Source organism: Pan paniscus, chromosome 7 (genome assembly GCF_029289425.2).
Source record: "Pan paniscus chromosome 7, NHGRI_mPanPan1-v2.0_pri, whole genome shotgun sequence".
In the NCBI taxonomy this organism is placed as follows: domain Eukaryota; kingdom Metazoa; phylum Chordata; class Mammalia; order Primates; family Hominidae; genus Pan; species Pan paniscus.
In genome coordinates, this window is record NC_073256.2 from 74,273,025 (window position 1) to 74,289,640 (window position 16,616).

Consider the following 16,616-nt stretch of genomic DNA (forward strand, 5'->3'; position numbering starts at 1 on the left):
GTCTCGAACTCCTGGCTTCAAGTGATCCGCCCCCTTCGGCCTCCCACAATGCTGGGATTACAGGCGTGAGTAACTGTGTCCGGCCTCAAAACAACCTCTTAAAACCCAAGACTCACAAATTACAAGGCTCTAATATGCTTCAAACATCCTATATCTGAGATATGTAACAATCTATTTTCTAACTTACACAACATGATGTCGGAATGATCTTTAAATAATTTCTTCTGCACAGTATAACTTAATAATTCAACCCAATTTTTGCAACCCCAACACACAGAATTCCTGACAATTTATAAACATGAGCCTCAATAAGATACTCTTCAGCATTAATTTGAAAACGAAAACAGAAGAATGAACACAGTATCACTTGAACTTTCCCCTGAGCAGTATAATTAGATCTGATAGTCTTCCCAACCTTGCTTTTGATTCTCTTAGGCAATTCTGAGCATTCACCACAAAATCTATTTAAGATGATTAATTTGAGACATCCTACAAAAAAAAACCAGAAACCAGTCGGTTCTATAAAGATGTTTTTCTCTCCTTGATGTCTAGTGGTTAGGATTTGGTGCTCTCACTGCAGCAGCCTGGGTTCATTTCTCAGTCAGGGAACCAAAAAAATGGAAAAAGAAAATAATAAAAGAAAAAAAAAGACGTTTTTCTTGAAATCAAGGATCCCCTGTACTAGAGGTCATCATGTTAAAGACTGCAGTAAAAGCTAAGCTCATAAGTGGTGGGTTCTGTGCCTGCCCACATACCTAAACATACTGTATACTAGAAGAAGATATGTAATTTTGGGGTGACCATCAGGATACATATAAATCAGTAACATGAATTATGAAAATCTAAATATGAGAAAAACAAACAGAAAAAACAAAAGCTTTTGACTTTATTTTTAAACTCTCTCGGCCGGGCGTGGTGGCCCATGCCTGTAATCCCAGCACGTTGGGAGGCCGAGGCAGGCGGATCACCTGAGGTCAGGAGTTCAAGACCAACCTGGCCAACATGGTAAAACCCCATCTCTACAAATATACAAAAATTAGCCAGGCACGATGGTGGGTGCCTGTGATCCCAGCTACTCAGGAGGCTGAGGCGGGAGAATCGCTTGAACCCAGGAGGCGGAGGTTGCAGTGAGCCAAGATCGTGCCATTGCCCTCCAGCCTGGGCGACGGAGCAAGACTCCGTCTCAAAAAAAAAAAAACCTCTCTCTCCTTTATTGTGAAAATCCACAGAGGAGTGACATAATGCTTAATAAGCCTCAGTGGTTTGAAGCCACAATGCTCATCAAATTCATGGTTAACAAGGTCATACAAGTACAACTGTGCTGAACGATTTAACAAGCCATCCCAGACAAATCCTGCTAAGAACACAGGTTGTGCTTAAAGATAAAGCACTTTGTCTGAGGCTATAATTTTTGGCAAACTCCACAGGTAGAAATCCTGGCAAAATACAGATTGCTTCCTTCTATCAGAGAAGTGCCTCGGTGACCCTGGCGTGGCCCAGTTTGGGAACTGCATGTGAACTTCCTTTTGATCTACTGTGTAGAATCACTTCTACGCTTTGTGGAAAATTTTTTTATATACAATCCAAGACAGTATTTGAAAAAGAACAGAATGAAATGCTACAGATCATAAACAATGATAACAGAATCTGAGAGTAGTCATTCTGATTTTCCTGAAAGTGTTTAGTTGGATAGCACTTTGTCTTAATGAATGAAAAATATAATCTCCTATGATAAAGACTAAAGAACGAGTAGCCTTACTTTATAAAGTTACAAACTTTGTCAGAACAAGTTGTTTTCTCATGGAAGCAGGAAGCAAAGATACTACCCTTCCATCTCTGCGTCTTCCAGAGTGCCAACACAGTGCTCTCAACATGACAAGGCCAAGACATACTTTAATAAATAATATATAATGCAGACTACCAGGGAGAGAACAATGGTGTATATAGTAAGGGATGCTTTCTGCTTTTCAGCTATAAGTCATATCAATGACACACGGCAAGGGTTTTTATAATTTTGATAATGTACAAGCATATTAAATAATACATGAATTTGATTTTGAGCTAAATCAAATATCCCGAAGAAATATACACTGAATGACAAAACTGCAAACCGTAACAGCAAATCTGCATTTCCACGTGCCGACAGGCACACATCAATTTCTGATACAGCACTTGCTACTCACAGCCAACCCCAACAAGTGGACAGGGCACCTCTCATGGCAGGCAGGAAGGGCCTGACCCAGAAAGGGTGTGGAAAGGAGGCTGTTTCTGTCCTCTGTCCTCAACTCTGGGAAACCTCATCAGCAACAGAAAGATGTTTCATTATTATTTTTGGCAAATTACCATGAAACTCTATGTAATGTACCACAAAGGAACTGCTCTAAGTTTACTTTATGTGGAGGCAGCACATGCAAGTGCAGTCCTTGACCACGAGCTAAATAATAAAGAACTCAGACATTCTAGGATTTTGGTTAAGCCGCCTTTCGGGGAGGAACACTGACCTTGGGATGTTGTGAATACTGAAGATCCATTGCGAGAGACCGTGATTCCAGTAACTGCTCTGCTCAAAAACAAAGTTTCACAAATTACTACTCATGATGTGTTAGGATACCCTCTTTGTTTCATGTCCTTGATTTAATTTTACCAAGTTTCCTTAATTTTTTTCTTCACAGCATGTCTGCCGGATCTGTCCTAGCATAAACCTGCCATTACCAAATCACTGCTTGGCACCTTCTAATGTTCTGGCAATGCCTGTGGCTAGAAAACATCCCCACTCTTTGCTTCCCTGTGCTCCACATGCAATGCTTTACATATTCCTGACAATTTCTGGCAATTGGAAAGCTCTTCTCCTTCTATTCCCCCTCGTTTGACCATCACCAAAAGGACAAACTCTTCTTCACAGTCACTTCACTTGCTGATTACTGAAGCTAATTTACTCAGTGACTATTCAATGATGAGAAAATAGGTTCCAGCCTGTCCTCTTAAAGGATCATTCAGTCTTCACTACCTTGGATTACAAGGTCCCTTCCTATGTGCCATTTAGAGAAGTTGAGAAAAGACAGCCATTGTCATCATGAATCAGCCAAAACTCCTTGTTTCTCTTCGGGAGGCTGGACTGTGATGTGAAGCCATCCATCTAATGCACAGCAGCATGCCCAGCTCCACCCATGACCTGTATGCCGGAGGGGCTGTCTGTGGTCATGGAGCAAGGTGGGGCCTAGTCTCTGGACCTGGGTTTCCTCTCTGTAGTAGGATGAACAGGCTAGGTCAGTGCTTCTCAAGCCTTTCTACCAGAGAACATGAAGGTCTTAATTAGAGAGGGCAGAGAACACACATATCATCTCTGGGTCCAACAGCAAGCCCAATTTCTTAGAAGCATAATTATTGTTTTTAAAATTCATGTGAACTTTGCAATGTTCTCTGGGAGAGCTAATTTTTTTAAAAGGTGCCTTTTCACCTACATTATGTGTAAATCCAACACTCGTGGGGTATACATCACACTTCTCCCATCAAAGATTCAAGGAGCTGTGTACTCCAATTTGAGAGGCACAAAACTGGCTGCTCTCTGCTGACCACATCTTGTACTGTGAAGTGACAGACTGCAGAAATGACAGCACGGTAGCCACCACAAATCATTTCATGCCAAACTTTCCCTACTACATCTACCTCAGGTGGAGATCACTATAGACATTTTGGGGAGATTTTTAAAAATAAAGACAACATTGAAAGGGAATTTTCCCTCTGACTCAGCTTAAAACAGTTTAATCCCATGCCAAGACCCTAACTTTTGCCAGGACTATCAGCTGCTGAGAAGAAGCAGAGATATTCTTACTCTTTGTGGATTTTATAGTGCTCGTGTAACTGCAGTTTGGTGATGTTATTCCAGGCCAGTGTTTTGCTTTCTTCGGTCAGGTCTTCAAAAGACTCTTCACCTGGAGAGACTACATTAAATTCTCGCTAAGTCAACTAAGTTACCAACAGACAACAGCATCAGATTAACAATATTTTTTATTAATATCAAACAACTAAGAAATGAAACACCCTGTCACAATATAACTGCTTTGAAATGTACCTGTTAGATGGTTCCATGTTAGTCAAGGAAAAAAATTGTATAGAGAAAGATTAAAAGTATCTTTGAATAATACTGGAATCTTTTTATACTTTAACAATGTTTGCAAAGTTTTCACTCGGCCTCTAACTTATGAATTTGGGGAAATACAAGACTGAGTCATCATTTCCTTGTCAACATTGTTTCAAAAACCTGACAGTTGCCTAAGAATGCAACAATTTTGTTTTGGTTTGGGGTGGGGAAAGCAGAGATGAAATCAATTACCGCAAGGGCTTCTGGCAGGAGTAATCCTTTTACTTCTGCTTTAAGAAGGGCTGAAACAATTACCATCTTAAAACAATCACATGACAGTGGTTACAGCCTGGTGACTAAGCAGAGTGCAGTTTGAAACAGCATCACAAGATAACCCTGTGATATTCATGATTTAACCCTCTAGAGTATTCTCTCTTAAAGAAGCTACCCCTGGGTCATGTAACTCCAGGAAGCTATTTCTCCATGCTTGAGAGAATGCTCAGCTATGTATGCCTAAAATGTCTCGATGTCCTTGGAACAGACAGGAGGATAGGAGATAAAAAGTGATTTTGCTCCCAAAGCTCCACAGAGTGTCAACCTCCTTCTGGAAGCCTGTAGGTTTGAAGTTGTCTTAGGTAAAATCTAAAACCTGGGTAACTGGAGAAAGGTGAGTGTTCTTTCCTACTTTTCCAAATATTAGATGTGAGAACTGGGTCAAGTTCAATTTAGTGCCTAGCACATGCCCAGCGCAGAACAGATACCCTGTAAATGTTTGTCAAATGTTAAATAAGTGAAATCCAATGAAGAAGAGAGAGCACTTTGAATTCAAGATGTATGTGGGGCCGAGCGCGGTGGCTCAGGCCTGTAATCCCAGCACTTTGGGAGGCCGAGGAGGGTGGATCACGAGGTCAGGAGATCGAGACCATCCTGGCTAACACAGTGAAACCCTGTCTCTACTAAAAATACAAAAATTAGCCGGGCGTGGTGGCGGGCGCCTGTAGTCCCAGCTACTCAGGAGGCTGAGGCAGGAGAATGGCGGCGTGAACCTGGGAGGCGGAGCTTGCAGTGAGCCGAGATGGCGCCACTGCACTCCAGCGTGGGGGACAAAGCAGGACTCCGTCTCAAAAAAAAAAAAAAAAAGATCTGTGTGTGGGTATAGAAGAGCATAATTAGGGCCAGAGAAAGTCCTTTCTGGAAGACAGCAGGGCTGACAGTGACTGGGAAGGCAGACTGGACAGCTAGGACTGTAAGAATGAAAAGGCGAATAGCTAAGGATCAAACACCAGCTTCAAAACCACAGAAGAGAAAGAGAACCACATCAAAACATATATGGCCAACTTTCACTCATATTCAATTGCCAGAAAATAAAAGCGATTTGATTTCCCTTACAGTCTATAGCTGAAAACAAACAACATCAGCAAAAACAGGTATTTGTTTTCAGGAGAACTGCAATAAGGCAGGAGAACACAATCATCTCTAAGTAGCACAACAGTATATGTCTTATCTCCTCTTCAGAAACATCTTCATCACAGAAGAGAAACAAAAGGTGCTCACGTTTATTCTCTTTACAAAATTTACCTGGGGAATCTGCCATAGAAGCATTATAACTGGAGGTCTGGGACAAACTTTTAAACTTCGGGGTGATCCTTCGAGGATGTGGTGTCACAAATAGTTGTTTTGGTGTCTGCCCAAATTCCAAGATTTGCGTAAGCATGGCTACCTTCTCATCAGGATCCTGGATGCTTTGGGACAGAACACAAATAATGTAGTGAACCACTAGGTTCGAGTTCCTTGAAAGCACGCATTTCAAATAGTACTGATCAATAGGAGGGACTAACCCTCAAATAATGACAGCAACTATGTACCAGGAGTCTAAACCTCATTACAGACCTTCAGAATATTTTCTGATGCTCAGTAACACAACAGTGAAAGCAAGATAGAATTCATTTTAAAATTTCCATACCTCAACCTTCAAATAAATACAATAATAATTTAGATAAAGACATATCTTATAACTCAAGTAGAAACTCCTTATTGACATATAAGTACCTGTTCAAGTCTACACCTCCTTCATAGGTCAGGGGATGAAATACTGAAAAAGACATACAAAACACTATTGAAAGATGTGCTATTTCAATGTAATATACACTGTTTAGAACCTAAACAATGCAACAACTTAAAACTCATGTTCAAAGAAATTGCTATGCACTTTGCAAAACAGACTAATATCCAACTGCAGTAAATAGCAACTTGAATATTATCTTCAGATGAACAAAAATCTACTTGTCAGGTAGAGGACCTGTCATCTCAGTCAGCATTGTTTTCTCCTGAGAGGAAGCATGACTTATAGAATTAATAAGACGGAATTTCCATGTAAAAAATTAGGTCTGAATTTCCAGCTACAGCTCCTTGTTATGAACATGGGCGATATGGATTATATGTGAGTTCATTTATTAAAAAAAGAAAACACACATGAGAAATGTGGAAGAAGATAAGCATTGAAACTGAAGAGAAGGTATATTGCTGCTATTTTCTGTTAAATTAAAAAAAAACTCTGGCAGCTACTTGGGAGGCTGAGGCAGGAGGATTGCTTGAACCCAGGAGCCAGAGGTTGCAGTGAGCCAAGACTGCGCCACTGCACTCCAGCCTGGGTGACAGAGTAAGACTCTGTCTCAAAAAAAAAAAAAAGAAAAAGAAAAAAGAAACAAAAAAGAAAAGAAAAAGAAAAGGAAAAGAAACTCTGGGTCTTCCATAGGAATTGAGGCCACTGTTCTATCACACTGTAATAGAGTTTTAATTGAAATTATTCAGTGGGATGTAGAGTATATGCTAAAATTAGAAGACTTTATAAAAAGACCTCTTGGGGCCAGGATGAATTTGGTGTTATTTGGGCAAAAGTCCTCCCTCCTTATCAGTTAGTCAATATCTAATCCAGGGGCTGGGCGCAGTGGCTCACACCTGTAATCCCAGCACTTTGGGAGGCCGAGGTGGGCAGGTCACCTGAGGTCAGGAGTTTGAGACCAACCTGGCCAACATGGTGAAACCCTGTCACGACCAAAAAAAATACAAAAAAATTAGCTGGGCATGATGGCAGGTGCCTGTAATCCCAGCTACTCGGGAGGCTGAGGCAGTAGAATCACTCGAACCAGGGAGTCGGAGGTTGCAGTAAGCCAAGATTGTGTCACTGCACTCCAGCCTGGTGACAGAGCAAGACTCCATCTCAAAAAGAAAACCAAAAAAATATCTGATCCAGGGTCATGCAGCCAGTGGACGCTGGAGTCTGACAGAACATGCTTCCACTGAAGAAATAAGACTAATTGCTTTGGCCTCATTTTTTTGTTGGTATTGTTTGCTTTCATTTTCCAATGAAAATGAATAATGCTAAATATTCACCCAATGCTAAATAAAATTTCAATGAATATTACATACCATTATGGGCCCCAATTGCATCACTCCCTTTTTGTTTGTAGCCAAATATTAGATCAATCCACTCGTGAAGGTGTTCAGACACATAATTGCTTTCCAATGCATCTTTGCTCTTCTGGAGAAAGTCCTCGGGACCTATTAGATTAGACTCAATCGAAAAATCATGGAGTCTTCATTTTTTTCCTCCCATTTATCTTGTCTATCTATATGTATATAAAGCTTCTAGGACAGGCAAGAGGTCCATATTTCTTAATGCAGTTTTCTTTTTCTATCATATGAAATGTAAGTTTTTTAGGGAAAAAAGTGGCAAGAATCATTTTCACATTAAGGTCTCTCAAATATATATTAATATTTTTACATCATAGACTCATAGAATACTTCTGATATGGAATAGGGCTCATATATCCTTATTTAGAGAATTATATTGTGATTTTTAAAAATCTAAGCAATAAAATAATTACTGAAATTGCACTACTTGGTAAAGCATGTCTATAATACAACACCTCCAAGGGGGGACTCACTGGAAGCCCAAGGGGGAAGCTCCACATCGTCAACCATCTGTCCTCCTTGTCTCTTTCCCAAATCCAACTTCAGGCTATTGACTAGAAAGCTCACATCATCACCATAGAATTCTGGAATTAACTGAAAGTTTTGGGGAAAAATAAAAAAGAACAACAAACATGTTTTAAAGCAGTTAGAAACCCCAAGTCCAGTTACTCATCAGCTTTATTAACTGCTTACCTCTTTAAAATCCGTTGCACCATCCAGACAGTTTTTCCAAGTTTCTGCAATACTACATATGAAAAAAAAATTCACCTATTTTCAGCTAAGGAAATAGCAATAGCAGCATTTCCTATGCACTTGGGGGCTGTTCTACACTTTACCTGTATTAACTTCTGTTTGTCATTTCCACATAGTTCTAACCATCTCTCTGAATGTCCCACTTTAACAAAAGGGAACACTGGGGCCCAGAGAGTTTATGTAACTTCTCCAGGGTCACATGGCGGGAGTGGGCATAGAGTCCGAGTCCACACCATTAGCTACCATATACACATTGCCTCATCCAAGGGCCAAATGGAGCAGGGTGCCTCCACACTGAAAGATTAGCACCACTGGTAGGGCGCGGTGGCTCACACCTGTAATCCCAGTACTTTGGGAGGCCAAGGCGGGTGGATCACGAAGTCAGGAGATCAAGACCATCCTGGCCAACATGGTGAAACCTCGTCTCTACTAAAAATACAAAAATTAGCTGGGCATCGTGGCATGTGCCTGTAGTCCCAGCTACTCAGGAGACTGAAGCAGGAGAATCGCTTGAACCCGGGAGGCGGAGGTTGCAGTGAGCTGAGATTCCGCTCACTGTACTCCAGCCTGGGCGACAGAGCGAGACTCTGTCTCAAAAAAAAAAAAAAAAAAAAAGATTAGCACCACTATCTGAATGGCTCATTGCAAAAGGAATTATTATTAGATATGTGTAGAGTTCAAAAAAAATGAAAAGGACATACCAAAAAATTTACAACAATTATTATCTCAGTGTGGTGGGATACCAAGTAAACTTATTTCCTTTTTTATAGTTGCTGATTTTTTTGGCAAGAAAATATTACTTTTATAATTTAAAAAGTAAAGCCATCTAAATACACACAGGGAGCTGTATTCAATTCACAGCAAAATTATCAAGAATAATAAAGTGTGGGAAACAATCTAAATGCCCAACAATGGAGAAAAGAAGTTGACATAAAATATGGCATATGTTAGAATGTGATACAATAATTTTAAAAAAGAATCATTGTTTTGAAGAATATCTAATAATATGGGAAAAACTTTAAGATTTAATATTAGGCTACAAAAGGTAGGACAAAAAGCTGTACATAAAATATGTTCTCACATTTACACACACATATACATGTCTAGAAAAAGCCTGAGAGGAATAGATAGAACAATTAGTGATTTTTTACATTTCTTTACTTTTTTATTATATCCAGTGCTTTGAAACAAGTATGTTGTATATATACAATCAGAAAGTGTTAAAAATGATAAGCAAGGCATTTGTATCAAACCTGTTGAACATTCTATCTGCATTATCAAATCTTCCATTCTGCAGGCACAGCATATACTCTGGTGCTAGAGGGGAAAAAGTCAGAGGTAAGTCAGGTCACAGAATCATTGAAGAATACAGTGAAATAAAATTTAATTGGGGGTAATGATAAAGAATCTTACCAATCCTAACAAGATAAAAAAGTACATAACCCGGGGAAGAGTAGTGACTCCCATACATGAACTTTGGTTCAGGCATTTCCTGGTAGCGTGTCTAGAATACAGAAAAAAAAAAAAAAATAGAGCTAAGTGTTGGCTATGAAATAATAACTGACAAGTAGAAAAAGCCTGAAAGAAATCATAACATAGATATACCATATTCCTTAATTTCTCTGTTAGATAAGAAAAGGAGAAGATAAGAGGGAAAGAAAATCTGTGGCTAAACAGCATTCCTGAGACAAGTATTTTGGTTTCCCTGGCTTAATGGTAACAAAATATTGGCACTATATTAAATAGAACTGATTTTATGTGTCTCTTATGCGATTTACCACAGAATGCCTTCATGAAAATAATTCAGTGAACCTGTAAACAGGTTGCCCTCCTCCTTCCTAAACTGCAGACAAGAAATGCAAATGGTGAGCAGCTAATTCACGGTCAGGAGAAAAGTAAGAAAAAACTCTACGTAGAGTCACTGGTATAATTCCCCTAAGCCTTGGAGAAACGAATTTCCTTCCATAAAAACACAGGCCATGGCTTCTCGTTTTGCTTAGAAACCAAGAATCTCTAAGTCCACATACCAGTAGTCTCTCCAGCCGTTCCTTATTTAGGGCCCCCACTGGCTTACTGAGATCCCGGAAGGTTCCTGGATTTGACAAATCTATAAACATAAATCAATAAATAACTTCAGCTTATACTTAGTACCATTAACCTCCTGAATTAATTCAAATATACACATTTACTTCCACAAAAGTTTTTTTAAAAATTGAGAGCAATCCATGAGAGTTATTTTTGTTAGTTATTTATGTAGATGTAAAGAAAAGGTTAGCAATTTTGAGTTTTAAGTTAGACACAACCACTTAATAGCAATATCTCTAATTTGACAATGCCCTGAACATTAATTTTTTTAAAAAAGTTTCTGATTAAGGAACATATATATATTCCAAGTAAAACAACAACAACAACAAAATTTTAAAAGCCATTATTCTTCTACCAAGATTTACTTTCTACATTCGAATTCTAGTGAATATTATTATTCTGCAATATTAGCCTATTTGAGAACTAGTGAGCTAAATATTTTCAGAGAAATACATTATCATATTTCTAGAAAATCTATTATCTCTTTCAAGGACAAAGGTTCAAGATAATGTGTCAAGAGGAACTAACTGTTCACAATATATAATTTTTAAATATTACAAAATAAAGTTACAATACAATTACATTTTTCTTAAAATAATCTGTGGTAGCAAGAGAAGAGTAGATATACCCCAAAGGTAAAGTGGTTATCTCTGTAATATAATTATGGATGATTTTTATTTTCTTCTTTGATTATTTCAGGACTTTCCAAGTGTTCTATAACAAATAATCACAGTTTTTAATGTGATTTTTAAAAATAATATAAGGTGAGTGAAATTTTCAAAGTGAGAAGCAAATATTTCAAAACATGGTACTTATAGGTAATAATGATAACCCTGGATTAAAATCATGCCCATTTTTTCTCTCTGTGTCCTTCAAGAAGTATGGTGGAAAAAACATACATGAAACACTTACGTAACACTTATGTAGTATCTTGGAATGGAAATTGGCAGTCCTTAGCAATACAACTGAAATGAGTTGTAATTTGTTCACATGTCACATCACAATTATAAAACAGAATTTATTCTCTCCTTTAAAAACAATACAGATGACCACTCCCCACTCAACTTGGTCAGAATTCCACGTGTGGCAGTTACCTAGTTCTGAGCTGGAATAATCATGTATTATCCATGGAAACACAGGGTACTGGGAGAGGTCGTTGCAGCTGCGGTCGGCCAGGTTGTTGAGGTGAAGGAGGTACTGATAGTTGGAAAGGTGTCCACGCTGCCACTGCAGCATGTAGCTCTCAGCAGTGTGCTCCGCCACATGGTGCTCTGGGGGAAGAGGACCCACGAGGTCTGCCACTTAACTTCGCAAACTTAGTATGCAAAAGCTAGGGGCTTAACGTGTAGACCATTCCTGTGCATTCTTGAAAAATGCATTGTAAGAAAAAGAAAAGTAGGCTGCTGACTTGTTTTCATAAAGTATTTGTTCAACTATGTATAAACAGTTCCAAGATCAAGGAGGGGAAATTATTAAATACACTGAGCTATTACACTACCCTCCACAATATGACATAACCTAAACAAATACAAAAGTGTAGAGCAAATATATAAATATTACATGTTAATAGGTAATATTGATACAGTAACAAAGAATCCCTCCAAATGTGCTGTGTCTCCACGCATTTAAAAACCCATGGCCATCTGGGAAAGCTTATTTCTTTTATTATTTATGAAATTAAAGCAATCTTTTAGTTTTCTTTTAGGCTTGGAAGAGATGTACTACTGCTAATTTGTCAATGACTACATATTATTTATGCATGTGAAGACTAAGGAAAAGAAAAGAAATTGTTAAAGAAGAAAACAGGCATTTGGCAGGAGGACCAATTCTCAAACTAAAAGAACAAGACCTGCCCCCTGAAATACCTCAGGAAAAATGAGATCTTAGATAAATGCAGCAATGAGAACTTCCCTTTCAGAGTGTAAAATAAATTAACTGTCCTACAAGTGGATTTTCCATTTTGTTCAGAAAATTCTGCTTTCAACCTTTCCTGATGCATTAAGCATCTTAACTCTTAATATTTATTCTCATTTACTTTTACCAAGTTTCTTCTTTAATCAGCTACTAGGAAAGGGCTTCAAAAATCAAAACACACTTCCCCCTTGTTTTCTACTTTTGAAACCCCTCAGAAAAAGTATGAACAATCTTAGGAATAAACTCAGTGAGAACTGACAGTTTCTTAGAAAATGGATATTTTAGATCATGGCAAAGTTTTTGGCTTGAGATTTTAGGACTCACCATGAAAGTTGATTTTTTTATTGTAATCTTGTTATAGTTAAAAAAAATAAAATTTAAAAACCTAGATCATGAGACAGGAAATTAAAGTAAACTTGTAACAAAGCTATACTTAAAGTTACCTTCAATAGCTTAATGTATGAACAAAATACTAGCTATATATAACTATATATATACTATATATAACTACATAGATATATATAATGTATATATATAAACCTACTTTAAAATAAAATATGTTCCCTACTGAAAGCCAAGTATTCCTCCTTGAGGTAAAATTTCATTTCTAAGGGAAGATGTACTTTACTACAAATTTCACAAATAGTTTTGTGGTACACTAAAATAACAAACACATTAAGATGATATTAATAAAATCCCAATATCCTTTTTTGTTTGTTTGTTTGTTTGAGACAGGGTCTCACTCTGTCACCCAGGCTGAACTGCAGTGGTGTGATCACTGCCCACTGCAGCCTTGACCTCCCAGGCTCAAGCGATCCTCCCACTTCAGCCTCTCGAGTAGCTGGGACTACAGGCACATGCCACCAGTCCCAGCTAATTTTTAATTTTTTTTGTAGAGATGAGGTCAAGCCATGTTGCCCAGGCTGGTCTCGAACTCCTGGGCTCAAGAGATTCTCCCTCCTCGGCCTCCAAAGGTGCTGGGATTACAGTCATGAGCCACCATGCCTAGCCCCAAAATCCATTTTTAAAGATAATTCCTTTCCAGTTATCTAGCAACTTTGTAAATTAGAATAATTTAATTTAGCCTTGCAATGTAATAAAAAAACTTTGGGCTTGAACATCATAATACAAGTATTTTCTCTGGCAAAGGTGGGAAAATTCACATTTTCCATGAAAAACTGAGGAAATATCATTAATTAAAAGCAAATTCCACTCCAAAGTCAGTATATTGAGCATAGAAGGTTAACATGCTCCTTTTGCAGTCTTTCAGCTTTGTGGTTCTGACCACAATCAATGATCACAAACATATGAATAACTCACTGCCTCGCAGTACAAAACTGAGTCTTGGTTCTCATAAACTAATATAAGACCTGACTGAACATAAAAATATTTGAGTGGATTCTTCAAAATCCATTCAATTTGGAGGACGTTAAAATATAAGAGCATTTAAATATATTTATCTAGAGTTTTTAAAACATACATTCAGAATGAACTATTATCAGAGTGAATTTATATTTCCCAGAATTTTAAAAATATTATTTTGGCAATTATAGTTACTGATGAGAAGAAATTAGAACCACAAAGAAGCGATTCTAGAAATAGCATTTTTCTTCTCTTATTTCCTATCCCAGATCCTTAGGAGTTGAACTACCTTCATATGAAAAGAAACCCTGTCTCTACTAAAAATACAAAAAAAATTAGCCTGGCATGGTAGCGGGCACCTGTAGTCCCAGCTACTCGGGAGGCTGAGGCACAAGAATCACTTGAACCCAGGAGGCGGAGGTTGCAGTGAGCCGAGATCGTGCCACTGCACTCCAGCCTGGGTGACAGAGCGAGACTCAGCCTCCAAAAAAAAAAAAAAAAGAAAGAAACAATGAAGGGTGAGCGCCAAACCTAGGTATGTGGCAATGTAAAAATAGAGATCATCTCTATCTTGAGGTTCATAGAACTTTAGGTAGATGTCGGAACACAGATCATCTTCTGTGCAAAATACTTCCAAGCCCTATAAATTCAAAAAGAAAAGAATAAAATAAATAGCATTGTATTCATCTTGCAATCCCAATATAAGTATATAATTACAAAAACATTCAGTTAAACATTTGTGTTTATTTTTATAACTTATATTCCTATTTTCAATCTATAAATTTAACTCAGTGATATATATACACATATACGTTTGTGTATATATATATATGTTGTATTTATAAATGTTTTGAGAACAAGATAGTATCTCAGCTAAACTTTGTAAATCACCTTGGGTGTTGAATATTTTCATTAATAATAGCTTTTGTGAACTTGTTATTTTGAAATTCAAAAATAGCTGATCCATGTCTTCACATCTCTTCTTCAAACATAAATGTTTAGCTTTCTTTCATAAGTTAAATAACATATATATATTTTGAGACCAGGTCCTGCTCTGTTGCCCAGGCTAGAGTGCAATGGTGTGATCACGGCTCACTGTAGCCTCAAACTCCCAGGCTCAATTGATCCTCCCACCTCAGCCTCTCGAGTAGCTAAGGCTACAGGCGCACCATGCCCAGCTAATAAATAAAAATTATGCACACCTAACAAATTGATAATTGAATAACCCATTCAATTAATACATTATTATTATCTTATAAAAACCTATGAGCTTTGTGACTATAGTGTTAGTAAGGCTGAGCTAGCAAAGGAACACACAAAGCCAGGATGAAAGCCCAGAGCTACCCTTGGTTCAAACACAGGCTTTCACCATGTATTAGCTGGGAGCTTAGGAAGTTAACCCCCGGAGTCTCAATTTCTTCACCTGTAAAATACAATACTATCTACTTCACAAGGCTTATAATGGCAAATAAATGAAACATTATATATAAATTGCCTGTTACATAGAAAGCACTTAATCAATGTTAATTTCTTCTCTTTTTCTGACTGCAGCTCTATACCCAAAGGAGGAGATTTTTAATAGTATCTGTTTCCCTGATCTGCTATTAGTGCTGGAAATGGAGGAATGGCCTTTTAAGTAAAATAGGCAGCAAAACAGTAGAATTTCACAAATTAAAAGCAAAAAAATAAGAGTTAAAATTCCACAATGCTTTTGTAATGTCACCAAGTTACTGGTTAATCTTCAAAGGAGAAAAAATGAATTTCTATTGGTGTCGAATTAAAACACTTGGAATCATACCTTCTGTAGGGATTGGTTACTAAAGTAAGACATGTGTCAGAAATAGGACCTAAGTATAGAAATAAACTTATTCAGGGAATGGTGGAAAGAACTGCCTATATGATTTTAAATGGTTATTTTGTCATTCAGCCCAAAGGTTGAATTAATGTAAGTTAACTGTGAATATACTAGTTCCACTAAAGAAGTAATTTTGTAATATCTTCCAGATTTTGCTTTGAGACCTAGCTGCTATGAATGGTGGAGGCAAGTGTAGCACAGGGTTGGTTTTACACAGATCATTCTAGCCTGAGCCCAGAAACTGAGAATGCACGAATGAGAAACTCAAGGGCACTCTAGCCCTCTTGCTCTTGGAGCCAAAAATACTTCATAATAGAACCTCTTCTCTACATGATAGAGTTATTCCTTTATGAATTTCTACCTTCTCCAAAAGAAAGAACAGCAAAATCAGAGTCTATTTTCTTACAGGACAATGTACTTGTACTTTCAGACATCCCATAAGTGTTTACCGTCAATAAACTGCTGGCTAAACTGAAAGTGTGACAATCATGCCCCAGCACAGCCTCCCAAGGACTCACCAGAGGCATGAGGCCGTGCCTCCTTTTGTAGATGCGGCGGACATCTTGGAGTGTTATCTGGACCACAGGTTTCTTTAAAAGTAGAAAGACAATCTCAAACATTATTGTTCTGACACAATTAGAAGTTGTTCTGTAGTATCAGAAAGGGGAAAAAAAAATCACCAAATCTTGCCTTCCTAATAAACCATTGGAAAAAGAAATCTTGGAACAAGGTGATATCTGGTTTCCCATTCTGCTCTGCCATCTTTCACTAGCTTTATGACCTTGGGCAAGTCTTCCTCCCCGCCATGTGGCACCCCACAAATGATAATGCAATCATCTATCTTTCAGGGATATTTCAGGTTAGTTTGGGGTGAGGTGATATCTTTCAGGTTAGATTGTGGGGTGATAAGAAATATAAACAACTGGCATAAATAACCTCTCAGGAATCTTGCTATCTTTTTTTAGACAAATAGTTTGCTTAGTATTGACACACATCTTTTTTAAAGAATCCTGTCTTTTATCTCATTAAAAATTACAGTGTATTAAGGCTCACAAATTACTAAAGTATAAAGCAAGGGCTCTAAATTTTTTG

At 37.9% G+C, this 16,616-nt stretch overlaps 1 protein-coding gene across 6 annotated transcripts in view; it reads right to left on the minus strand.

The window, feature by feature from the left end:
- The window catches only part of NSMAF (neutral sphingomyelinase activation associated factor), a 79,075-nt gene that overhangs the window by 8,217 nt on the left and 54,242 nt on the right, over positions 1 to 16,616 (minus strand). For 5 of the 6 annotated variants that reach the window (XR_008626399.2, XM_008975465.6, XM_008975464.5 and 2 more), the window contains 13 exons: positions 16,043 to 16,114; positions 14,201 to 14,309; positions 11,488 to 11,664; positions 10,336 to 10,415; positions 9,722 to 9,812; positions 9,562 to 9,625; positions 8,249 to 8,300; positions 8,029 to 8,149; positions 7,511 to 7,642; positions 6,131 to 6,173; positions 5,660 to 5,823; positions 3,833 to 3,941; positions 2,502 to 2,560 (listed from right to left, as the gene is read on the minus strand). Coding sequence is in view for 5 of the 6 variants with exons in the window: in XM_008975465.6 (XP_008973713.2) it covers positions 2,502 to 2,560; positions 3,833 to 3,941; positions 5,660 to 5,823; positions 6,131 to 6,173; positions 7,511 to 7,642; positions 8,029 to 8,149; positions 8,249 to 8,300; positions 9,562 to 9,625; positions 9,722 to 9,812; positions 10,336 to 10,415; positions 11,488 to 11,664; positions 14,201 to 14,309; positions 16,043 to 16,114 (1,273 nt within the window). In the remaining variant the exon portion in view is untranslated. Of the gene's footprint in view, positions 1 to 2,501; positions 2,561 to 3,832; positions 3,942 to 5,659; positions 5,824 to 6,130; positions 6,174 to 7,510; positions 7,643 to 8,028; positions 8,150 to 8,248; positions 8,301 to 9,561; positions 9,626 to 9,721; positions 9,813 to 10,335; positions 10,416 to 11,487; positions 11,665 to 14,200; positions 14,310 to 16,042; positions 16,115 to 16,616 lie in introns of those variants that run through there. The other variant, XM_055116571.3, reaches the window with a different exon arrangement.